This window comes from Pongo pygmaeus, chromosome 18 (genome assembly GCF_028885625.2).
Source record: "Pongo pygmaeus isolate AG05252 chromosome 18, NHGRI_mPonPyg2-v2.0_pri, whole genome shotgun sequence".
Classification (NCBI taxonomy): Eukaryota; Metazoa; Chordata; class Mammalia; order Primates; family Hominidae; genus Pongo; species Pongo pygmaeus.
Window position 1 is genome coordinate 1,810,727 of NC_072391.2, and position 25,453 is coordinate 1,836,179.

The following is a 25,453-nucleotide window of genomic DNA, read 5'->3' on the forward strand; positions in this document are numbered from 1 at the left end:
AGCCGAAGTCCTCGGGGGTGGGCGTGAGGGGCGGGGGCCGCGCTGCGGTAGGCTGCGGAGGGATGATTGGCGTCTTGGCGCCCAATGGGTGCTGGCGGGCGGCCTTGGGTACCTGCGCTGGGCGGGCGGGAACGGCGCGCGGCGAGCTGAGGGTGGCGGCGGTCGACATGTTCCAGGGCCCGCACAGCGAGGGCGGCCGTGCCGGCTCCAGGTGCGGCGCGGGGCACACGGGAGGCGGGCGGATAGCGCGACCACGTGGCGGGAGCGGGCGAGCCCAGGGCGTCCACGAGCCGTGTGGGGTTGGGGTGGGGTTGGGGGGCAGGGCGACCTCACAGAGGCCCCCGGGGCCGCCGCCCGCCTTTCTGCGCCGCCGCCAGACTGAGGCCCGAAGCCCGAGGGGCCGCTCGCTGAGGCCCGGGCTGTGGAGAGCTGCCCGCGACCGAGGCCGAGGGCGGGGAGGGGCGCCCGGGCTCTGGGAACAAAGCTGTGTGGAGGGCGGGCTGCGCTCCCTCGCGCCTGGGCGCCCGCGTTCCGTGTGGTGCGTTCCGTGGGGGGTTCCCCGGGGGCGGGGTGTGCCCGTGGGTGCGGCCCATTTTGTCTGTGGGGTGCGTGTCCATGTCCCTAAGGGGTGTGCGGCGGTGTGTTCGTGGGGTGTGTCGAGCCGTGCCCCCCCTCGTGTGCGTGTGGCCGTGTGCCCTGCCCGTGTCCCTGGTGTGTGTGTGGCCGTGTGCCCTGCCCGTGTCCCTGGTGTGTGTGTGGCCTGTGCCCTGCCCATGGCCGCGCTTCCACTAGTTCATGTGAGTCCCCTTATGGAAAGTGCCAGGGCGTCTGGGGAAGAGTCAGTTCTATCTCCTTTAATCTTCAACAGCCTGGGAAGGTGGATGGCGCTCCTGGGCTTCGCTGTAGGAAGAAGTGGATTGGGACGAAGATGTCCTGACTCAGCTTTAATAGCCAGGAACACTGAGCACACTTTTCTTATGTTTTTGAACTTTCAAAACATTCTTTGGGTATTGGGACTCACATAAATTAGTGTGACAGAGCTTACAAGGTCTTTTGTGCCACTTGAGCAGTAAGCTTGCATTGTGAAGTTTGGGTCTTCAGATGCCTGAGGTTTTCTGTATGATGAGCCCCTCAGTGGCACAGCCTCGCCAGAGAAATAGAAGAGAATGTGTGTGCCATGACTGTTAAGGCAAATACTATATTGCTTCTCGGCCTTTTGGCTATGATCAAGTGAAGACAAATACTATATTGAATAAATACTAAATAAAAGAATTGCTCCAACTTGCTAAAAATAAAAACCCTTTAGATTGGCCGGGCGCGGTGGCTCACACCTGTAATCATGGCACTTTGGGAGGCTGAGGTGGGCGAGTCACCTGAGGTCGAGAGTTCGAGAGCAGCCTGGCCAACATAGTGAAACCCCCGTCTCTACTAAAAATGCAAAAATTAGCCTGACGTGGTGGTGTGCGCCTGTAGTCCCAGCTACTTGGAGAGGCTGAGACAGGAGAATCACTTGAACCCAGAGGCAGAGGTGGCAGTGAGCCGAGATCATGCCACTGCACTCCAGCCTGGATGACAGAGCAAGACTCTGTCTCAAAAAAAAAAAAAAAAACCCTTTAGATTTGAGGGAGTTAGGTCAGTATACTCGCAACCAAATAATTACCCCTGTCCGGTGACTCAACGCCTGTAATCCCGGCACTTGGGGAGGCCAAGGCAGGTGGACCACGAGGTCAGGAGATCGAGACCATCCTGGCCAACACGGTGAAACCCCGTCTCTACTAAAAAATTAGCCGGGTGTGGTGGCGGGCGCCTGTAATCCCAGTTCCTTGAGAGGCTGAGGCAGGAGAATGGTGTGAACCCGGGAAGCGGAGCTTGCAGTGAGCCGAGATCACACCACTGCACTCCAGCCTGGACGACAGAGCAAGACTCCCTCTCAAAGAAACAGCCCTTAATCCATGGAACAGTGATTATTATGCCTAGGTCTGCACCGACGTGGGACCAGGAGTTTAAACTAGTGCTCAGAGCGAATCCGGTTTCTGGTTCCTGGTGGCCAGAGTTTTGCACCACCCACACCAGTGGGGTGAGGGACTGCATCCCCAGCCCTGTCCCAGTTGTGTGCATTTAGTACGTTTCCTTTTTGTTTGTGCCTCCTGGCACTGGCTGCCCAGTAAATGATGGTGTTTATTATCACCCTGAGTGACACCGATGTTTTTATGTTGACTTTCACGCTCCAGAAGTTAGCTGCAGAGGTACTGCACTAAAGCCATATTCACACTACTCTGGGGGATTGGTTTCAGGACAAGGTGTTGTGAAAGGGAGAAAACTCTTCCTTTTAGTATGGTGAGGAAGGAAAGCCGGTCTGAAGCGGATGATGAGGTATCACTGGAAGCTTCTGCTTGGGGTCCACCAGACGCTGCGCATTTGCCACTCATCTGAACGGGGTTGAGTTGCAGGGCGGGCACCTTGTAAGCGTCACACTTTGTTTTGCTGTGAAGAGAATCAAATGGTGGCTGTAAGATTACCCAGCCAGGTTGTCCTCTCTTGAGACCTTACATCTCTTGTTTTCTTGCTGAGGGATTATCTTGTGTTAAAGGGATTTTGTAAAAGCATTATGCTTTAGCCATGATTAACCTGAGATCTTCCTTTAAGCTGTAACATTTATATTTGTAAGGAATTTAATCCAAGTTTATTTCTTACTGCTTCTCTCTAAGCCTGACCAGTCCCCTAATCCTTTCTGAAACTCGGGGACAAACTGTTAGGGTCAGGAGCATGGAGACCCCCGAGGAGGGCCACACAGGTTTTCCCTACCTCTCCAGTGCTGCAGTCCACTCCAGCTGTGTGAGGTTTTTCTTCTCCTGTGCGCTTGAGTTTCTCTTGTGTGTTTTGAATATCTTCACTGAAATATATTGAAGGGGTACCACAAAAGGCAAAAAATAATTGGGAAGCACCCCCCACCCACATTGTGAATTTGTCCCCAAATGTGTAAGCTCTAGCGTTCCCTTCCCCCTACTAGTATCATAGTGGTAAGTGCCTGTAGCCTAGAGAAAGCCACACTGCGCCATTGTTGTCGGGCTGTTTTTATTGAAAGGTCTATTGAACGCTCAGTTCCATTCATCCGAGACCCCTTTGAGGCAGCCCAGCCCTGCAGTCTGTGTGAAACCTGCAGTGGGACCTGTTGCCTTTGTGACCAAGATGGCCGCTGCCCCTTGCCTGGGGCTGGGCCTGTGTGCGCCATAATTTCTGCTAAAACATTCTTTGGTACCACTTTTTTTTCTTTGCTTGTTTTTAAATAAAATTCAGAAAAGCACATAGAACAATATTAAATATTGTGTTTCCATCACCCCAAAGTAACACTGGTGGTTGCAAGTAACTACCACTCACCTCCTGCGCCCATTGGTCCCAACTCCACATGGAGGCCACAGACTCAATTTGGGTTACACCTCTTCCAAATTTTGGAGTCCCGATGGCACTAGGCGTCTGTCACATCACTCACACAGACACTGAAGCCACCTCTGCAGAGCTCTAGCTTTCCTGTTTAAACTTGAAGCTCCTCCAGGGTAAGGACTTGCTTTCCTCTATCTACAGCATCTGGGGAAGGATTGCCGATGATAGGTGCTCGAGAGATGTGCAAGTTGAACTGAAGCAAGGGTGAAAGGCAGAGGAGACAGGAGACTGTGAATGTGGGGAATATGGGGTCGGGAAAGAGTCCGAGAGTCCTTGCAGTCAAGGTGAGTCTACCTGGAATCGGATCTGACAGTTTGTAGCACCTTGAGGGCTTGAGAGAAAAGCCATGTTTGAAATAAGTCAGTAAAAGGAATTATAGCTCATGCTCAGCTCACATGAGACTTGATGATAAATTCAGTTCAGTTCTAAAGATTGCAGACCTTCATCCCTTATTTCCAAAGAGAGGACTGTAGAGACCCACATATGTTTAGACCTGCTACACTAGCCAAGAAAAAATCATGCAGAATTGGCTGGGTGCAGTGGCTCACGCCTGTAATCCCAGCACTTTGGGAGGCCGAGGCGGGTGGATCACTTGAGGTCAGGAGTTTGAGACCAGCCTGGCCGACGTGGCGAAACCCCGTCTGTACTAAAAATACAAAAAAATAGCCAGGCACGGTGACACACACCTGTAATCCCAGCTACTCGGAAGGCTGAGGCGGGAGAATTGCTTGAACCTGGGAGGTGGAGGTTGCAGTGAGCTGAGATCGCGTCACTGTATTCCAGCCTAGTAACAGAGTGAGACTCCATCTCAAAAACATAAAATAGGCCAGACATGGTGGCTCATGCCTGTAATCCCAGCACTTTGGGAGGCTGAGGTGGGTGGATCACCTGAGGTCAGAAGTTCAAGACCAGCCTGGCCAACATGGTGAAACCCCATCTCTACTAAAAATAGAAAAATTAGCCGGGCATGGTGGTGGGCATCTGTAATCCCAGCTACTCAGGAGCCTGAGGCAGGAGAATCGCCTGAACCCAGGAGGTGGAGGTTGCAGTGAGCCGAGATTGTGCCATTGCACTCTGGCCTGGGCAACAAGAGCGAGACTTCGTCTCCAAAAAAAAAAAAAAAAGCAGAATTACCAGGGCTACGTGATTCAAAAATGGATATGGAAGTCAGATGGCCTTATGGCCACTATCAGAGCACCTCACCTAAAATCTTGTTAAGCCATGCCCCCCCCACCCACCACCTTTTATTTTTTTTCCTTTTGGTGAAACAAGGTCTCACTCTTTCGTCCAGGCTGGTGTACAGTGATGCAATCATGGTTCACTGCAGCTTTGACCTCCTGGGCTCAAGCCAGCCTTAGCTTCCCAAGTAACTGGGACTACAGGCGCATACCACCACACCCGGCTTTTTTTTTTTTTTTTTTTTTGAGACGGAGTCTCGCTCTGTCGCCCAGGCTGGAATGCAGTGGCGCATCTTGGTTCACTGCAAGCTCTGCCTCCTGGGTTCATGCCATTCTCCTGCCTCAGCCTCCTGAGTAGCTAGGACTACGGGTGCCCACCACCACGCCCGGCTAATTTTTTGTATTTTTAGTAGAGATGGGGTTTCACTGTGTTAGCCAGGATGGTCTCAATCTCCTGACCTCGTGATCCGCCCACCTCAGCCTTCTAAGGTGCTGGGATTACAGGCGTGAGCCACTGCGCCCGGCCTAATTTTTGTATTTTTTGTAGAGACAGGGTCTCCCCATGTGCCCAGGCTGGTCTCGAACTCCTGGGCTCAAACAATCCTCCCACGTCGGCCTCCCAAGGTGCTGGGATTACAGGTGCCAGGTACTGCTCCCGGACAGCCCTTTCTAATTTAAGCTTGGTTATTGGTTATTTTTAAAAAATAATTTTTCTCAAGTGCACCTGTCTTTTTTTCTCCCTCCTCAATCCTCCAGGAAATGGCGACTGCTGACAGGAAGTTTGGCATCCACCTCCCCCAGCCTCCTGAGTGGACAGGGGCCCTGGGCACCACTTCAGAGGTCGGCCGGCACACGCTTGGCTTCTGGGGTAGAGTAGCCAGCCCATGGGTCTCTGCAGGCGGAGACTGTGAAGCACTCTCTGCCTTCCTGCTTTATAGCAGGAGAACTCCATTCACATCCAATCACGAGGAGCCCTCAGCGCTCTTTCTAGATCTTTTGAGGAGAAAGTGTTATTTTTGTTAACCAAACCTTGAGTGGTCAATGTTTGCAAAGCTTTCCAGTGAGATCTAACCTCATATCATAGTTTTTGTGTGATGTTGAGCCCTGTAATTTCAAGTACAGTCATCCTTGGTATCCTGCGGGAGTTGGTTCCAGGACCCCCAGGATACCAAAATCCAAGGATGCGTAAGTCCTTGATATAAAGTGGTGTAGTGTTTGCATATAACCTGGGCACATCCTCCCATATGCTTTTAAATCATCTCTAGGTTACAAGGTTACAAATAATACCTAATACTATGCACATAGTTGTTATACCGTATTACCTAGGGAATAATGACAGAAAAAAAGTCTGTAGATGTTCAGTACAGATGCAACCTTCATTTTATTTCTGACATTTTGATCTGAGGTTGGTTGAATCCATGGAAGCAGAGCCCGTGGATACAGAGGGCTGACTTCGTTTCTAAACGTCTGGGATCACAGACAGTCCCATTGCTTAGGACTAGTGAGAGAGCATGAGCCACTCACTGGTTTAAATCTCAATTTCAGTAAGCCTCTCTCTCAAATGCATTTAAAAAGTTTTTCCAGTTCTGAATTCAGCGTTTCACTGGTTTGTTAATGTAGATGGTCCTCTAGAAATAGAGCTTTGTGGCAATTCCTTATTAGTTCTTAAGTTTAAGTTTTTACAATAAAAAGTGATTCAAGAGCCAGGTGCGGTGGCCCACACCTGTAATCCCAGCACTTTGGGAGGCCAAGGCAGGTGGATCACCCAAGGTCAGGAGTTCGAGACCAGCCTGACCAACATGGCGAAACCCCGTCTCTACTAAAAATACAAAATTAGCCGGGTGTGGTGGCGCATGCCTGTAATCCTAGCTACTCGGGAGGCTGAGGCAGGAGAATCCCTTGAACCCAGGAGGCGGAGGTTGTGGTGAGACGAGATTGCGTCATCGCATTCCTCCAGCCTGGGCAACAAGAGCGAAACTCCATCCCAGAAGACAAAAGTTAGCCAGGTGTGGCAGGAACCTGTAATCTTAGCTACTCAGGAGACTGAGGCAGGAGAATCACTTGAACCCAGGAGGCAGAGGTTGCGGTGAGCTGAGATCGTGCCACTGCACTCCAGCCTGGGCGACGGAGCGAGACTCCATCTCAAAAAAAAAAAAAAAATACTTTTAAGGGAAACTAAAGAGCAGTAGAAGAAGTCTGGCATCTGTAAACTAGTCATACCAGTATTAACTAATGGTGGTATGTGATTTCTCAGTAGATGTTAAGAAAATACTTTTGCTGGGTGTGGTGGCTCATACCTGTAATCGCAGCACTTTGGGACCCCAAGGTGGGTGGATCGCTTGAGCTTAGGAGTTCAAGACCAACTTTGGCAACATGGCAAAACCCCGTCTCTACCAAAAATACAAAAAATTAGCCAGCTGTGGTGGTGGGTGCCTGTAATCCCAGCTGCTCAGGAGGCTGAGGTGGGAGGATCATTTCAGCCCAGGAGGCAGAGGTTGCAGTGAGCCAAAATCACGTCACTGCACTCCAGCCTGGGTGACAGAATGAGACCTTGTCTCAAAAAGAAAAAAACAAAATACTTTTACCCTGTCTAGTTGTGCCAAAATCCTTGCACGGTGACAAGCTTTCAGGTCTGCCATCAGTAATTGGCATGTACTCTGTGCTTGTAGGGCCATGAAGCCCCCAGGAGGAGAATCGAGCAATCTTTTTGGAAGTCCAGAAGAAGCTACTCCTTCCAGCAGGCCTAATAGGATGGCGTCTAATATTTTTGGACCAACAGAAGAACCTCAGAACATACCCAAGAGGACAAATCCCCCAGGTATGGGCCTTTGGAAATCCTCAATCCTTTGGCCTCCACGATTCTCTTTTGAAAATATTTTCTGTTTCTTTATACTGATCCTTTCCCATATTGTCTGGTTCAGGTAATCACTTGTCATCAGAGTTCTTCCGAAATGAAAACGTTCTGATTTGTACTTTCTCTCTTGAAGGTGGCTTGAGTAGTCTTGAATTCTCCATCTATTCTGGAGACTTTGGTTGAATATAGGCACTGAGGACACAAAAGTGGATGGCGGCTTCTGGTTCCTGCCAGGGAGCCGCTCCCAATTGTTCCACGGACCCCCTTGAGATTCCTGAAATTGCGTGGAAATTATTGTGCATTTAAACATTTTTCCTAGGGAGGGAGAGTGTTTTTATTCAGATCGTCAGTGGGATTGAAACTCTTAACAAGGAAGAATTGATCTAGCACACGTCTACATAGTTCTTCAGTATTTACCCGAGCTCCTAGTGGTTACGGTGGGAGGGACTCTTTGAAAAAGGTTTCTTGGCCAGGGGCGGTGGCTCATACCTATAATCCCAGCACTTTGGGAGGCCAAGGCGGGTGGATCCACGAGGTCAGGAGATTGAGACCATCCTGGCTAACACGGTGAAACCCCGTCTCTACTAAAAAAAAAAAAAAAAAAAAAAAATTAGCCGGGCGTGGTGGCGGGCACCTGTAGTCCCAGCTACTCAGGAGGCTGAGGCAGGAGAATGGCATGAACCCAGGAGGCGGAGCTTGCAGTGAGCCGGGATCACGCCACTGCATTCCAGCCTGGGCGACAGAGGGAGACTCCGTCTCAAAAAAAAAGAAAAAGTTTTCTCAGCCGGGCATGGTGGCTCACGCCTATAATCCTAGCACTTTGGGAGGCCGAGGCAGGTGGATCACGAGGTCAGGAGTTTGAGACCAGCCTGGCCGACATAGCAAAACTCCATCTCTACTAAAAATACGAAAATTAGCTGGGTGTGGTGGTTCACGCCTATAATCCCAGCTACTCAGGAGGCTGAGGCAGGAGAATCGCTTGAACCTGGGAGCCGGAGGTGGCAGTGAGCCAAAATCACGCCACTGCACTCCAGCCTAGGTGACAGCTAGACTCGGTCTCAAAAAGAAAAAAAAAAATAGAAAGAAAGGGTTCTCTTGGCTGATAGACTGTCCAGTTGAATAACCAGTGGAGGTTACCTGAGTCGCTTACCCCTGTCTGTACAGGAGGGGAAAGCATGGTCTCTTCCATCCTTAGAATGTTTGAGAGGCCATGCTTAGGTGTCATTGTGTCAGGCAGGTCATGAATCAGAGCCAGATCCACTCCCGACCTCACTCCGTTTTGGGGTACCAATATTTCTTGACCAAATGTAGAGGAAAAAAAGCAGTAGATCCAGAAACTAGTTTTTTCTTTTGTTTTTAGTCTGTTTTGAGACCGGGTCTCACTCTGTGGCCCAAGCTGGAGTGCAGTGTCACCATGATGACTCACGGCAGCCTTGACTTCCCAGGCTCAGGTGATCCTTTTTCCTCAGCCTCCTGAGTGGCTGGGACTACAGGCGTATGCCACCATGCTTAGGTAATTTTTTTTGTATTTTTTGTGGAGACAGGGTTTAACCGTGTTGCCTAGGCTGGTCTCGAACTCCTGGGCTCAAGCCATCTGCCCACCTCAGCCTCTCAAATTGCTGAGATTACAGACATGCACCCTTGTGCCTGGCCGAAGCTAGGTTTGCTGCTTGCCTTTTTTTTTCTTTTTTTCTTTTTTTTTGGTCTGTTTGGTTGCTTTTTTGGATGTAGTTAGAGAAATGAGTGTTTCTTATGAAATGACTAACATTCTCATTGTTTCCGGTTTATGAATTTAGGCCCAGGGACTCCTGCAAGTCATTTTTAGCAAGGACAGCAGAATAATATATCACGTGCAAGACGGAATCCTATCTGAGGCGTTTCCAGGTGTATGAGTCTGCTCATTTGGCCCCTACTCAGCAGAGTCATGTCTGGAGCTGTCCCTAGAGCGCTCCATGGAAGGCAGGCGGTACCACTTTGCCCGTTCCACATGGTCTCATGCCCAGTGGGGAGCCCGGCCCCTTGCGGCTGGTGAGCCAGCCTCCCGGTCGCAGTGTGTGGTGCCAGCCTTCATGGCTCCCCATGCCAGGTTCTTGCTTCTCATGGTCCTTCTCACGGTTGTTGGGAGTTTTTCTATCCCTCCAGTGCTCTTGAAAGACAGTTTATGATGTATTATCAAGGGAAGCCTGAAAGGGAAACTACTAGTTGTGTTCACCACCCGATGAGATCTGGAGTCCTGCCCTCTTTCTACACTTAGTCACACAGACCTAGCCCCACAGCCCTCTAGTTGCAGGGCTTGATTGAGAAAAGTATGCAGAGGCCGAGAGTGTGTGTGACCGACCACATCATAGCCATCGAACGTTTATCAATTCCCATTCAGTGTTTCAGTGAATCTTCAGTAGTCTCTGTGTTCTTTGTTAGTCACCGGGTTTAGATGTTCCGTGAATTGTTTTTCCTCTTCTAGCAATGATGACCGACGTCTATGAATTGTTAATATTTACCGGGGACTGTGCTAAGTGCTTTGCATGTGTATTTTTCGTTTGGTCTTCGCTATAACTAGGAGTAGGTGATTTTGCTCCTTTCACAGAGGAGGAAACAGGCTCGGAAGAGGTCACTGGCATGCGTAAATCCCAGGCTAGTCAGTAGCAGAGCTAGTCGGTAGCAGAGCTAGCCGGTAGCAGAGCTAGTCGGTAGCAGAGCTAGCCTTTGAATTGAGGTTTTTCTGACTCCAGATTCCATGCCTTAAACTGACTTCCTGAATGTATCCACTGGGATAAATTTCTCAAAATGGAATTGGTAGATCAGATGATATATGAGTTTAAAATATGGATAGAGATTTCCAACCGGTTTTTCAAGGCATTGCCCGGTGTTTACCATTCTTGTGTATGTGCTTATTTGCACCAACAGTATTTACCTTTTAGTTTTGCTTTTAAAAACAAATCTTGTAGGCCAGGTGAAGTGGCTCACGCCTGTAATCCCAGCATTTTGGGAGGCCCAGGTGGGAGGATTGCCTGAGCCCAGGAGTTTGAAACTGGCTTGGGCAACATAGCGAGGCCCAATCTCCCAAATAAATAAATGATATTTTTAAAAACAAAATAACACAGAGCCCTTGGAAATCAAAAATCTAGCAGGAGGAAAAAACATCTCTCGAGTTTATCTTCAATTATTAGTGAATTTAAGCATGTTTTCTTGCTTCAAAGCTGAATTTATTCTTCAAGTAAAATGGTAATAGACATATGTGGTATGACTACCTAGTTATGAAGGTTAAAAGCAGAGGTACATTGTTTAGTACCTATTGCACATATACGTGGTAAAAATGTTTGTGGTTTCCAAAAAATTCAGGAGTGTGGTAACCTTGGGTGAGAAGGAAGGAACACAGGAGTTTCTGGGAACTGGCACTGTTCTCGATGACCTTGGCAGTGGTTACCTGGTGTCTGCCTTGTAGTTATTTGTGATAGTTAATGTCTTAAAGACTTTTCTGTGTTATATTTCACAGTTTAACTATTTTTTTAAAATGAGTGATATCTTTGGCCAAAAACTTCAAATTGAGTTACTTTTAGATTCTATTTTAAAAAGCTGGAGTCACATTAAAAAAAAAAAAAAAAAGTCAGCCGTTATAGCACAGCCAGGAACAATGCCGTGGGGGCTGGGGGTTGCACACACAGTTTTCTCCGCCCGTGGTCCTGACAGTGCTTGTTGACACAGCCCCACAGCATTACCGAGGGCTTACTCAGCAGGCCAGGACTGTTCTAACCACGTCATCTGAGTTAACTTGTTTAGCCTCACCAGTGACCCTAGGTAGGTATTATTATTTATTACTTTTTTTTGTTTTGTTGGTGTTTTGAGACAGGATCTCAGTCTGTCACCCAGGCTGCAGTGCAATGGCACCATCACAGCTCACCACCTCCAACTTCTGAGCTCAGGCAGTCCTCTCACCTCAACCTTCTGAGGAGCGGGACCATAGGCTAATTTTAAAATATTTTTGTAGAGACAAGGTCTCACTTGTTTCCCAGGCTAGTGTTGGACTCCTGGACTCAAGCAGTCCTCCCACGTTGGCCTCCCACCGTGCTAAGATTACAGGTGTGAGCCAATGCACTTGGACTGTTTGTTACCTTTTTAAAGTTAAGAAGATGGAGATGAAAGAAGGTTGACATAACTTGTCCAAGGTCTTACAGGTAGTGAGCAGCTGAGCAGAGACTCCCTGACCCAGGCAGTCTGGCCACAGGACACTCTCCCCACCGTACTGTGCTGCTTTCCCTGGCCAGGGGTTTCAAGCTTGGGGACTGTGGGTCCCTGGGAGGTCCATGGCTGAGGTTCAGAAGGTTTATAATCACCCTGAAGTCATATGAAAAATGTATACATTTTTCTGCAGGGCGAGTCCCACATATCCCCAGGTGTTCTGTTACCACCTGCAAAAGTAGACACGCCCTCCTGAACCCCCACTTGCTGTACTCTGTCATAGTCCTCCTTGTCGCTGCACTCTGTGCCCCTAGAACTGGTGTCCCAGAAAGCCACCCTGCTTTAGGCCCCACCGCAGCAGTGGGGCCCTCAAGCGGGTCTGAAGACTAGCAGGTGCGCAGACCCCCAGCCGAGCCTCATCTCCACGCAAGCGCACGTGGGCTCTGCATCCGGTTGCTTCTGTGGAGCAGTGTGGATTGTTAACACTAGGAAGTAACTGTTGAAAATGTGGTTTTTTCATGTAACCAAATTGCTGTAACTGTACACTAACCTTGTGTGAAAAAAGTTTGTAGTCCTGCTAAAAGCTCCTCTGTCTCTGCCTATATAAATGAAACCCTAATGTCCCTACTTCAGAATACTGACTCCATTCCTTTGGAGTTGGTGTTTCCAGGTGGGCTATCCTCAAGCATTACACATGAATAAACTCTCTTTAAGTTAAATAAATTAATTTACAAAATGTAATTTTTCGAGAACAGAAAATGCAAAAGATCAAAACTCTGAAACAAAAAAAGGAGACTGTGTTAAGCGGTGTGGAGTCCCTGCATTCCCCCAATCCTGTTTCTTCACACATGTAGGTATCCCTACAGGTAACCGCTTTTCTTCAGATAAAAGCAAAGAAGAACACCTCCCCTTTTACATGAAAATACTGCATGCTAGACGGATTGTTTGCACCGTTGTTTTTTCACTGGACAATATGTATAGATACCTCTTTATCATTGCATAGAAAATAGAGTTGACATGTTTATTTCCATCCCAGGCACTGTTATAAGCATTTGACATGTGAGCTACAGTAACTCGCTGAGCTTTCTTCCAGTCCTGTGAGGGAGTCCTTTTATTATCCCCATTCTACAGATGAGGACTGTGGGACACAGAAAGGCCAAGTAACTTCCATAGGGTCACACAGCAAGTTAGCAGAATGCATCTTCTTTCCTCTTAGATTATAAGTTCTTGGTGCACCAGGGCCGTGATTTTAATGACACCAACCTCCATTTAGCATAGCACTTTGTCCAAAGCGGGTGCTTGGTGTTTGCTGAGTGAAGAGATGATCAGTTGGTCCCACAGGGTAGCCATCTTTCTGTGGAACGTTAGGCACAGGCATTTATGCTGAACATCTAGCCCTTAGTCACCCGCTACTAGGAAGTTACATCTTAGATGCACATTTTCATTACGGCTTATCAAGTCACTTATAGTTGGCAACAAAGATGTTACATGTGTCTAATTTGCTGACATATCTGGTCACTGGAAGTACCAGCCAGAATGAGGTCAGAAGAATGACTAATAAATATTTTCAGGATGGCAGGTTTCCCTTGAATAGGGCATGTTATTAAACTTAGAACTCTTATCTGTGTGACTTAAACATTTAGCTGTTTATTTTTAATCTGCTAAAGAACTTTTCATGGGTTTTGTGAGCAGACACTTCAACAGGAAAGCATGAAATGTTCAGGGTTAAAGAAATTCTAGAGGGAAAATCTGCAGTTTGATGCCATCTCACCTCTAGAGGCCAGCCTAGATCAGCTCAATTCTAGACATGAGGGCTGCAGGCAGGCCCCTGATCCAGCCATGGTTTTCAGGGGTTTCATGGATCTTCAGGGGTTTCGGTCTGAGCATCCTGCCCTGTTGGCCTGGAGCTCAGGGCTGGCACTCGGGGTTCCTATGAGAGGAGGTCTCCAAAGCACTGCGGGGGTGGGGTGGGGTGGGGTCCGGTGGACATCTGGTTGCTCAGTGTTCTGTGATTGTTTCTGCAGGAGGTAAAGGAAGTGGTATCTTTGACGAATCAACCCCCGTGCAGAGTCGACAGCACCTGAACCCACCTGGAGGGAAGACCAGTGACATTTTTGGGTCTCCGGTCACTGCCACTTCACGCTTGGCACACCCAAACAAACCCAAGGTATGGACTGCATTCAGACGTGACAGCGCAGCAGCAGGTATGCCAGGTGCTCTTTCTAAAAAGGCTCCAAGGCAGATGCGACATGTTTTTCGGGAGAATCACGGTGGGTGCCGTGGATTATCCTGGATGCAAGCATTAGTCATCGAGTTTGGAAGTTCCCCTGAGTCACCCAGGAAACAGTCCAGCCTTGTGCTGACTGAAGCCGTGGGGGCAGCTCTTCCTGTGCTGGTGGCGGACGCCCACTGCAGACAGGCTGTGGCGGCTCCTCACTGCAGCTCTGCGGAGCGCAGAGAAGAGGTGGGGAACGGATCATGCCGCAGAGGAGCTGGGCCCTTGTCCGTCTTCCACTCTTCCTGTTTCACCTTGGAAAGGAAAAGTGACAGTTCTTTTTTGATGGGCTTTTCCCTGCACAGTCGAGGTCCTCGACTGGTTACCTGTGCAGATTGTCAGCACTTGACTGAAGTGTAGCTGACGCCTCTGACCCAGTAATGGCATCAGTAGAATAAGACAAGTGGCCTGGAAGGGAGAGGAGTGCCTACACGATGCGACCTTGGGCATGGCCTTAGCCGGGTTTGATTAGATCTGCAGCCTCCCTGGCCTATGGTGGAGGGCTGGCCTAAGGCCAGTCTCGGCTTCCATGAGGACCAGAGCCTGCACTACCCTAGCTTGGACATTTGTTTGAGTGGTGGCAGAACATTTCTAGGGTTTACTGCAGCCACCATTCGTCAGTAAGAAAGACCAGGATTTATTACTAACATAATTAGCAATATTTTTTAATCTATTTATTCACTTCTCTACCTTTTTTGTGGTTAAAAGATATGGTCTAGTTCCTTAAAGTGGAAAATTCTTAACCATTTCTGGAGTTACTTACGCCTAGAAAACTGCTGCACGTTTATTGGTTTATATGCTGGAAGATGGCCCATTGCAGAATTAAAATGGAAATGTAGACAGAAAGGAGAGGACATGAGTGGATGAGGGCATCGACCACGGCCAGCCTGGTTTGGATTGCCCTACATCTCTCCTGTGCTGGCATCTCTGCAGCGACACCTCTTTCCAGTGTATAGAGTCTTATATAGGACCCGTTAGACTCTGCTGAGGTTTGGTTGTTTTGTTTTTTTTTGTCTTTGAGACGGAGTCTCATTCTGTCACCCAGGCTGGAGTGCAGTGGCACGATCTCAACTCACTGCAGCCACTATCTTCCGGGTTCAAGCAACTCTGCCTCAGCATCCCAAGTAGCCAGTATTACATGTGTGCACCACCACGTCCAGCTAATTTTTGTATTTTTAGAAGAGACAGAGTTTCACCATGTTGACCAGGCTGGTCTTGAACTCCTGACCTCAAGTGATCCACCCGCCTCAGCCTCCTAAAGTGCTGAGATTACAGATATGAGCCACTGTGCCCAGCCATGCTGTCTGAGTTATTTTCAAGAGAGCATCTCTTTGGAATTATCTTTGGGGGCTTTACTACAAGGTGAACTTTGGCAAGACCAGAAATGTCCTAAAAGTTAGCAATTCTCCACTATGTAAAGTACTCGAGTTAGCCAAACACAAGAGCAAGGTGCTTCCTGCTGAGATTCACACGTTGCAGTGAACATAGATCAGGTAGAGGACTGTAGGCCATCAGTACAACTGGGCATAGAACAAGCGGAAACAGAGCAGAGCTTTCTTTGATTTTTTAATAAAATTCTTTTGGTCCAGGACCATTGGACATCGCTAGCATCACCAGAGAAATGACTAATTCCAGGTCAAGGTCAGGGAATGTATAAAATGAGCCTAGAATATCTCGTAATGCCAGAAAATGAGGAAGCCCTTACAGGCTGCTGGGGTGGTATCAGAAGACTTGGGGACCAAGGTGAAGAGCAGCCATGGGGCCAGAGATGGGACCATTTGATTATCAATAAGTGAAATAATTGCAGTGGATTTAAATTCACCAGCTGTTCAGAATTCCCGGCTTCATATTGATACTAAAAATAATGTAATTTATGACCTTGGGAGAATGCTGGAGGACCAGCTCGTCACTGCAAAAGCGGGCGAAAGACAGAAGGGGGCATTTAGCCAGCATTTCCTGCTTGAAGTGTGTGTTAGGATAGCAGCTGTTGAAAGAAAGTTCCCTTTTATAAAAGTCTTTGGGATATAAGTGAAGAAGGAATAAAGGAATTAGAATATCACTGTTTTATAAACTTGTACTGAAATCGTGGATCTGAGAAATGTTTATCAGTGGCCGTTAACATCACAAAATGAGAGCGAACGAACACTTATCGGCCTGGGAATGGAAGTCCACCATGGGCCCCCATTGATGCTGTCTCGTCAAAAAAATCAAGCTCAAATCAGACCAAGCTACATATTAATTAACATCACAGAGCTGCGCTCAGAACAAGGACTTACATAGGAAACGACATGATAAGAATAGAGGGAGGTCCTGAGGATTAAAGAGAGACAAGAATGTAGCCCTGTCAGAGTCCTAATGGTGTTTTATTCTGAAATGGGAAAAAAGTCCTGTAGTTCATATGGAATTTCATGGTACCCCAAGTATCCAAAAATAATAATAATTGAAAAAGATGTTGGAGCTCATACTTCCTGCTCTCAAATCTTATACAAAGCAACAGTAATCCAAACAGCATGGCACCGGCATGAAGACAGACACACTGACCAGTGGAGTCAAGTTGAGAACTGAGAAATAAAGCCTTCCAAGTAAACCCCTGTGGTGGATTAATTTTTTTCACAAGGGTGCCAAGATCATCCAGTGGGGAAAGAGCAGTCTCTTCAGCAAATGGCATTGGTACAATTGCATATGCACATGCAGAAGCATAAAAGCTTACTCTGCCTTACACCGTACACAAGAATGAACTCAAAATGGATCAAAGACCTAAAGTTAAGGGCAAAAACTATAAAATTCTTAGAAGAAAATGTAGGGACAAATCTTCATGATCTTCGATTTGGCAATGGAGGTTTAGATATGACACCAAAAACAGAGGCAACAAAATTAAAAATAAATAAATTGGGCTGTTGTGTCTCACACTTGTAATCCCAGTACTTTGGAAGGCCGAGGTGGGGGAATCACTTGAGCCCAAGAGTTCCAGACCGGTCTGGACAACATAGAGAGACCTCATCTCTAAAAAAACTTTTTTTTAACTAGCTGGGGGCTGGGTACAGTGGCTTATGCCTGTAATCCCAGCACCTTGGGAGGCCGAGGCAGGCGGATCACCTGAGGCCAGGAGTTTGAGACCAGTTTGAGACCAGCCTGACCAACATGGAGAAACCCTGTCTCTACTAAAACAAAATTAGCTGGGCACGGTGGCACATGCCTGTAATTCCAGCTACTCAGGAGGCTGAGGCAGGAGAATCGCTTGAACCCAGGAGGTGGAGGTTGCAGTGAGCTGCGATCGCCCTATTGTACTCCAGCCTGGGCAACAAGAGTGAAACTCCGTCTCAAAAAAAAAAAAAAAAAAATTATTTGGGTATGGTTGTGTGCACCTGTGGTCCTAGCTACCTGGTAGGCTGAGGTCGGAGGATTGCTTGAGCCCAGGTGTTCAAGGCTGCAGAGAGTGCCATTTGCACTCCAGCCTGGGTGACAGAATGAGATCCTGTCTCAAAAAAATTATAAAAAGCCTAGGCATAGTGGCTCATGCCTATAACCCCAGCACTTTGGGAGGCTGAAGCAGGCAGATTGCTTGATTTTGAGACCAGCCTGGGCAACATGACAAAACCCCTTCTCCACAAAAATACAAAAAATTACCTGGGCATGGTGGTGCACACCTGTGGTCCCAGCTATTCGGGAGGCTGAGGTGGGAGGATCACTTGAGCCCAGGAGGCAGAGGTTGCAGTGAGCTAAGGTCTTGCCACTGCACTCCAGCATGGGCAACGAGCAAGACTGTCTGAAAAAATAAGTAAATAAATAGGTCTTCATTAAAGTTACAAACTTCTGTGCATCAAAGGACACTATCAAGAGTGAAAACAGGCCGGGCACGGTGGCTCATGCCTGTAATCCCAGCACTTTGGGAGGCCGAGGTGGGCAGATCACCTGAGGTCAAGAGTTCAAGACCAGCCTAGCCAACATAGTGAAACCCCGTGTCTACTGAAAATACGAAAACTAGCTGGGCGTGATGGTGGATGCCTGTAATCCCAGCTACTCAGAAGACTGAGGCAGAAGAATCAACTGAACCTGGGAGACTGAGGTTGCAATGAGTTGAGATTGCGCCATTGCACTCCAGCCTGGGTGACAGGATGAGACTCTGTCTCAAAAAAAAAAAAAAAAAAAAAAAAAGCCTGGGCACGGTGGCTTACGCCGGTAATCCCAGCAATTTGGGAGGCTGAGGCGGGCGGATCATGAGGTCAGATCGAGACCATCCTGGCTAACATGGTGAAACCCAGTCTCTACTAAAAATACAAAAAAAGTGGCCAGGTGTGGTGGCGGGCACCTGTACTCCCAGCTACTCTGGAGGCTGAGGCAAGAGGATTGCTTAAACACAGAAGGCAGAGGGCACAGTGAGCAGAGATTGCGCCACTGCACTCTAGCCTGGGCGACAGAGCGAAATTCCGTGTCAAAAAAAAAAAAAATTGAAAAGACAACTCGCAGAATTGGAGAAAATATTTGCATATCATTTCTGATAAGGGGTTACTGTCCAGAATGTATAAAGAATGCCTACAACTCAACAACGAAATAACAAACCCAATTCAAAAATGGCAGTGGACTTGAATATACATTTCTCCAAAGAAGAGATACAAGCAGCCAAAAACCACCTGAAAAGATGCTCAGTGTCATTAATAATTGGGGACATGCACATCAGAAACCCATGAGATGCCACTGCATGCCTGCTCGGATGGTGTGATGTAAAAACGGAAAATAAGAGTTGGTGAGGATGCGGAGAAACTGGAGCCCTCGTGCATTGCTAGTGGGAATGGAAAATGGTGCACTGGCTGTGGATACTGCCAATTCCTCAGAGTTAAACAGGATTACCACATGACCGAATAATTGCACTCTTAAGTACGTACTCACAAGATTTGAAAACAAGGAGTCAAACACTAGATCCTTGCACCAGGATTATTCACAGTAGCCCAAGGGCGAGAATGACTCATTTGTCCGTCAACAGATGAATGGGTAAACAACATGTGGTCTGTCCATACAGTGGAATATTACTCAGCCATAGAAAGGAATGGAGCGTTGACACACGCTACAGCATGGATGAACCTTGAAAATATTATGCCAATATTTAAAAATTTGACTTTGAGGCTGGGCACAGTGGCTCACGCCTATAATCCCAGCACTTTGGGAGGCTGAGGCAGGCAGATCACTTGAGCCCAGGAGTTTGAGACGAGCTGGGCAATGTGGCAAAACCCTGTCTCTACAAAAAATAGAAAAAATTAGCCAGGTGTGGTGGCTCACGCCTGTAGTCCCCACTACTCGGGAGGCTGAGGTGTGAGGATCGCTTCAGCCCAGGAGGCAGAGGCTGCAGTGAGCCAAGATCATGCCACCACACTCTAACCTGAGTGACTGAACAAGACTTGTCTCCAAAAAAAAAAAAATTGACTTTGATATTTAAGGAATCATTAATATTTGCAGTTTTGAGGGTGTTACTGTTATTTTTTAAAGGATGTTTTTAAGAGCTACATCTTGAAATATGTGTGGATAAATGAAATATCGGGTTTGTTTCAGAATAATCTGTAGAGGGTTGGGGGGGCACTGAGGTCAGATGTACAAATGTTTTTGTAAATTAAAAGGTTATATGCCCTGATTTTCATTGTCCATTTGAATGAGGGTAAAATTTTCTGAGTGAGTCCTGATTTGGTGGTTTGCCTTGTTGTAGGATCATGTTTTCTTATGTGAAGGAGAAGAACCAAAATCGGATCTTAAAGGTGAGCTTTTGTTTTCTTTCCCTTCTCCTGAGTGGCCTCATTCTTTCTGGAAGGGTTGTTAGTCTGTCCCCTGAGAATGAAAGGGAGTCTTTCTCTGTACCTTCCGGGCCACCTGATTAAAACAAGCTCGGGTGTATCCAATGCAAGAGGATTCAGCATTTGAAGAAGGCTAGGGTAAAACCCTGGGACTTTGTTGTCTTGCTCATCAGCCTAGTCCCAGGGCCATGGGGTTGTCTCCTAGAAGCTGATCTGTGTAGTGAAGGGCAGTGATCCCAAACCTTCAGTGAACTCATGACCAAGCATAGCGCTGGCAGAACTAATCGAGAAGAGAGGGGCACAGGGGAGGGATGGAGGATGGGGAGGCGGGTGTCTCCATGGTGAGTTACCCCAGGGGAGTGAGCCACTGCTCAGGTTAAGTGGCAGACTTTGACTCTCCCTGCGGCTCTTTAGCCTGACCATGGGCATCGGTTTCTGCCTTTGTGTCTCCATTTCCCTTAACTAATGACCAAGATTTGTGGGATTTCATTCAGCTTGGAAAAGCCCAGGGTAACAGCAACAGGGCCTGCCTTTGCCTTGCTAAGCCCTCAGCTAGGATGCATTCGCTCGCCTCCTCATGGTCACTCTCAGGGAGCTAGCTTTTTATACTTGAGAGGGAAGAAATGGGAGTGGTGTCTAACAAGCAATATAAAGAAACAATTCACTTAGGAAGAAATCAAGGAGTATTTATAGTAGCAAGCCCCAACTTTATGCCCATTTCAAAACTGCATCTGCTAATTACAGTGAGTTGTTTTGGTACCAGATGAAAAGCCTGTCTGTATTGTCTTCTCTTTCCCAGTTACAGCATGAATTTCTTGCAAGTTGCTCTATGACACACTTTTTATTTCCACAGCCTGCCTGTCAGGGTCACGGGTTGCCTCTAATGGGATGTTGTGCTAACTTTGTGTCCCACAGCTGCAAGGAGCATCCCAGCTGGAGCAGAGCCAGGTGAGAAAGGCAGCACCAGAGAAGCAGGCCCCGCCAAGGAGCAGGAGCCCATGCCCACAGTCGACAGCCATGAGCCCCGGCTGGGGCCGCGGCCTCGCTCTCACAACAAGGTCCTGAACCCACCGGGAGGCAAATCCAGCATCTCCTTCTACTAAGACAAGCCACTGCTCCACCCGGAGCCAGACCAGAAACTCAAGAGATAGGGTAGCAATGTTTTCATTTCCTTTTGCCCAAATGAGCGGGGTGGGAAGAGGGTTAGTCTTGTGTGAGCCTGGCTGCTCAGCGTCATGAGACGCTGCTTGGAGACCCGTGCCTTCCAGACAGCTGGGAGATGCCTCTGTGGGGATGAAATGGGGCACCCCTGGCCATCACTCATGTGTAGTCCAGGTTTGAGAGGAACTGGAAGGGGGGTGAGGGTGGGGAGGTGGGGCAGGGCATGGTCCTTGGATCAACAGTCCGCCAGCTGATTGGATGTCTAGGAATGACTGAAAGAAACCAAAACAACCTGTCTGCTGCTGCTGTGGGATGGAGGAGGTGTAAGCAGAAACACTAACAGTGTATTGACCTCTCAGCAGAACGGCTTCCATTCTGGAGATCACAGCTGCTAAATCCAGCATCCCCACTTCATTTTACCCCCAGCGTATTGTTCTGCAGTCTTTTCTTGAAACATCTTGATTGCTTTTCCTCGGCAGCTTTCAAAAAACCAAATAATAATTGTTATCCGTCTTCTACTTCATGGAAGATTGTATTGGTGCCCTGACCCTCTGAAGTGCCCAGTTCCTGCTATCTGAAACCTTGGCCTGATCTGATCTCATGTCGGAATCTGCCTGTCTTTCACACAGGGCTGGTCTTGGTCCTTTACATGCCAGTTTTGCTTGTGAATTCTTCCTTTTTTCCTCTCATTAGCCTTAAGTCTAGGCCTTTGTTGTTCTCCAATGATGTAGACAGTTCCCTTCACAAGCCACAGTTCTTCCCATAAATGAGGTCCACTGACCTTTGCGGGACTTTAAAAATCTATTCAGATATTTCCGAGTAAGTGGCTTGTTTAAATTCTTCCTGTGTCTTACTTTATTCCGTAATTGGTTGGTGGAAAGAAGAGATGCTTGGGAACCTTGGGTTCTTGGGTTTGGATTCTTTAATAATACCTAAAAAGCTAAATTTTAAATACCAGCTTTACATAAATGATTGTTGACTCTGGTCTGTTTCTGACACCTTTCCAGAAAAAAGTCAATTGTTCAGGTACACCAAAGAGGAAGAAGAGCTGTGTAGGCCACCCTCTACAAAGCTTTATAGAACCTCTGGATCTAACTCACAAACAAGCTTCCAGAAGAGACTAGAGACCTTAGGCCAGGAGATGAAGGAGTTCAGTAGCAAAGTCACACCTGTCCAATTCCCTGAGCTTTGCTCACTCAGCTAATGGGATGGCAAAGGTGGTGGTGCTTTCATCTTCCAGCAGAAGCCTCTCCCCATCCTCCTCAAGGGCTGCAGGCCCAGTTCTCATGCTGCCCTTGGGTGGGCATCTGTTAACAGAGGAGAATGTCTGGGTGGTGGCAGCTTTGCTCTGAGTGCCTACAAAGCTAATGCTTTGGTGCTAGAAACATCATCATTATTAAACTTTAGAAAAGCAGCAGCCGTGTTCAGTCAGGCTCATGCTGCCTCACTGCTTAAGTGCCTGCAGGAGCCGCCTGCCAAGCTCCCCTTCCTATACCTGGCACACTGAGGGGTCTGCACAAGGCTTTGTCAACCAAAGACAGCTTCCCCCTTTTGATTGCCTGTAGACTTTGGAGCCAAGAAACACTCTGTGTGACTCTACACACACTTCAGGTGGTTTGTGCTTCAAAGTCATTGATGCAATTTAAAAGGAAACAGTTTAATGGTGGAAATGAACTACAATTTATAACTTCTGTTTTTTTTATTGAGAAAATGATTCACGAATTCCAAATCAGATTGCCAGGAAGAAATAGGACGTGATCATACTGGGCCCTGTGATTCTCCCAGCCCTTGCAGTCCACTAGGTGAGAGGAAAAGCTCTTTACTTCCACCCCTGGCAGGGACTTCTGGGTGATGGGAGAAACCAGAGATGGGAATGAGGAAAATATGAACTACAGCAGAAGCCCCTGGGCAGCTGTAATGGAGCCCCTGACGTTACTCTTCTCTCATCTGTCCTGCCTTCTTTCCCTCTGCGAGGCTGTGGGGCGGGATTCAGAGTGCTTAGTCTGCTCACTGGGAGAAGAAGAGTTCCTGCACAAGCAAGCCCTGCTGTGTGGCTGTCGTTTACATTTGGGAGGTGTCCTGTATGTCTGTACGTTGGGGACGGTCTGTATTTGGAAGATTTAAAAACCTAGCATCCTGTTCTCACCCTCTAAGCTGCATTGAGAAATGACTCGTCTCTGTATTTGTATTAAGCCTTAACACTTTTTTTAAGTGCGTTCGGTGCCAACATTTTTCTAGAGCTGTACCAAAACAAAAAGCCTGTACTCACATCACAATGTCATTTTGATAGGAGCGTTTTGTTATTTTTACAAGGCAGAATGGGGTGTAACAGTTGAATTAAACTTAGCAATCACGTGCTCAGAGCTTTTGCCTGTCAGTTGTGTGTGTCCCTCACAGTCCCTTCCCCCACAGCTCTTGCTGAAAGGGTTTGCCTTGTTTTGTTTTGTTGTTTTGTATTTAGCCAGAGGATGCCAAAATTAGTCTTCTCAAAGCTTTGAGTAGAATAAGTGTGGGAATAAGCCAGTTTTTTTTTTCTGTTTCTGTAACTTAAATGAACGGGTTTTTTTCCCTTGTATACCACTTGTCCTAACATGTCCTTAAGGTGTTTAACCTGCCTCTGACCTGGCTTGCAATGCATAGGTGAGATGAAGCAGAGAGCCTGTCATATGCAAGTCCTGTCAAGAAAACAGGTGGGCATGGTGGCTCAGGCCTGTAGTCTTTGGGTCTTTGGGAGGCCAGGGTGGGAGGATCACTTGAGCTCAGGAGTTTGAGACTAGCCTAGACAACATACTGCGACCCTGTCTATACAAAAAAAACTTTTCTAAATTAGCCAGGTGAGGTGGTGCATGCCTGTAGTCCCAGCTACTCGGGAGGCTGAGTGAGGCAGGAGGATCACTTGAGACCAGGAGGTTGTGGCTGTAGTGAGTGATGATCATGCCACTGCACTTCAGTCTGGACCACAGAGCAAGACCCTGTGTAAAAAAAAAAAAAAAAAACAGACTGGATGTCCTTCTTCTGATGTATTAGCTATTTTCATATGTCCTCAAACATACTTACTATCCTTACAGGCATTATGTGGATTCAGGGTAAACTTCTCAGACTGTGAGCCTGAGAGTCCCCCTCTAGGAGGCTCCACACCATTCTGCCTGCTAGATCGGGGCCAGATGAGATTAAAGTCAACGCTTGAGAAAGAAAATCAACATGCATTAACTGAAACACCGTCTTCACTTGTTCATCCACAGGGTATAGAGCGAGTTCCGAGAACCGGGCTCGGCAATGACATGCTAAGTTTCCTATTTCTAGCGGCTGCCAAAGCCATCAGCAAGCATGGAAACCTCTGAGAGTCACAACTCCTCTGTCTCCAGAGGCCTGGCAGTGGCCAAGTCTAGAAGGACGTGGGTGGCGTCACCTGGTACACGGTGAGGGTGTGAATAACAGATCCCGAAGGGTTGCCACCTCAAGCCCCGTGCCTTGTCCAGGAATACACAGGCTCTTTTGATGTCAGGTAACTTTGCTGTATAATCTTTGTGGTGTACCTGGTAGGTCACACCCTGTGAGTGTGTAGATGCTTCCTCCCATGCTGGCTGCTTAATTTCTTCTGCACTCATAATCCTGACCATCTTGAAGATCATCATTGAAATATTCCTGTTTAATGTGTGGCTACAAAGTGCTATCTAAAGATGCTCTCTAAAACTCAGCTCATGAAGATGAGAGGAACATCACAGGGAACTAACTGTGTGACCTCTTAGCAGGCGTCAGGGCAGATACTTAGAAATTAAAGTTGAATTTTAGAAACTTAGATCTTACATGTCCATCTTACATTTTAAGGTATTTTAATGAGAAAAAGTTGCATCCCAAAGAGTATTTCTGAATCCGAAAGGAAGCCACCTCTATTACTAGAAGTTCTTTCTTCTTTTTTTTTTAGACAGAGCCATTCTGTCACCCAGGCTGGAGTGCAGTGGCACAGTCTCTGCTCACTGCAGCCTCAACCTCCCAGGCTCAAGTGATCCTCCCACCTCAGCCTCCCAAGTAGCTGGGACTGCAGGCATGCACCACCACACCTGGCTGATTTTTTTTTTTTTTTTTTTTTTTTTTTTTTTTTTTTTTTTTGGTAGAGTCTGGGTTTCACCATGTTGCCCAGGCTGGTCTGAAGCTTCTGGATTCAAGCGATCCTCCCTCCTCGGCCTCCCAAAGTGCTGGGATTACAGGTGTAAGCCACTATGCCCAGCTGTAAGAAGTTCTAATTCAGCACCAACTTTCAGGAGAAGACCAGTTGTATGATTCCATAAGCATCAAGAATTATCCAGCATCTTGTTAAAATTTCATTTTAACCAACTTCAAGTAACAAATCTGCGCAATCATGGTAGTGATAATCAGTTGAGTTGATGGCCAAGTCTGTTGGCCTTTCCCTGTGGTAGCATTGCTCCTACTGTAGTGTGCTACCTCAGGAATTCAAAGGGCTCAAATTTCTCAAAGGTGTAAAGCAGAAGCTTTAAACATCCCCCAAAATGCAAGCTTGCTCTAACTTGTTCACCAGGAAGAATTATAGATTACATCTATTTGCCCAGCCTCGTCATTTTCACTTTAT

General features: G+C 47.5%; 1 protein-coding gene across 5 annotated transcripts; it reads left to right on the forward strand.

Moving 5' to 3' along the window:
* The first annotated feature begins 64 nt into the window (after window positions 1-64).
* On the forward strand, window positions 65-23,228 carry JPT2 (Jupiter microtubule associated homolog 2). 5 transcript variants are annotated; one of them, XM_054454691.2, is made up of 6 exons: window positions 383-538; window positions 5,376-5,459; window positions 7,289-7,437; window positions 13,674-13,816; window positions 19,620-19,668; window positions 20,620-23,228. In XM_054454691.2, exons 3-6 carry the CDS (start codon window positions 7,293-7,295, stop codon window positions 20,805-20,807), a joined length of 525 nt encoding a protein of 174 aa, XP_054310666.1. In that variant the 5' UTR covers window positions 383-538; window positions 5,376-5,459; window positions 7,289-7,292; the 3' UTR covers window positions 20,808-23,228. The 5 variants fall into 5 exon arrangements, with proteins under 5 accessions (XP_054310664.1, XP_054310666.1, XP_054310662.1 ...); XM_054454686.2 differs by lacking the exon at window positions 383-538 and adding an exon at window positions 3,587-3,725; XM_054454685.2 differs by lacking the exon at window positions 383-538 and adding an exon at window positions 5,172-5,265.
* The last annotated feature ends 2,225 nt before the right edge of the window (window positions 23,229-25,453 follow it).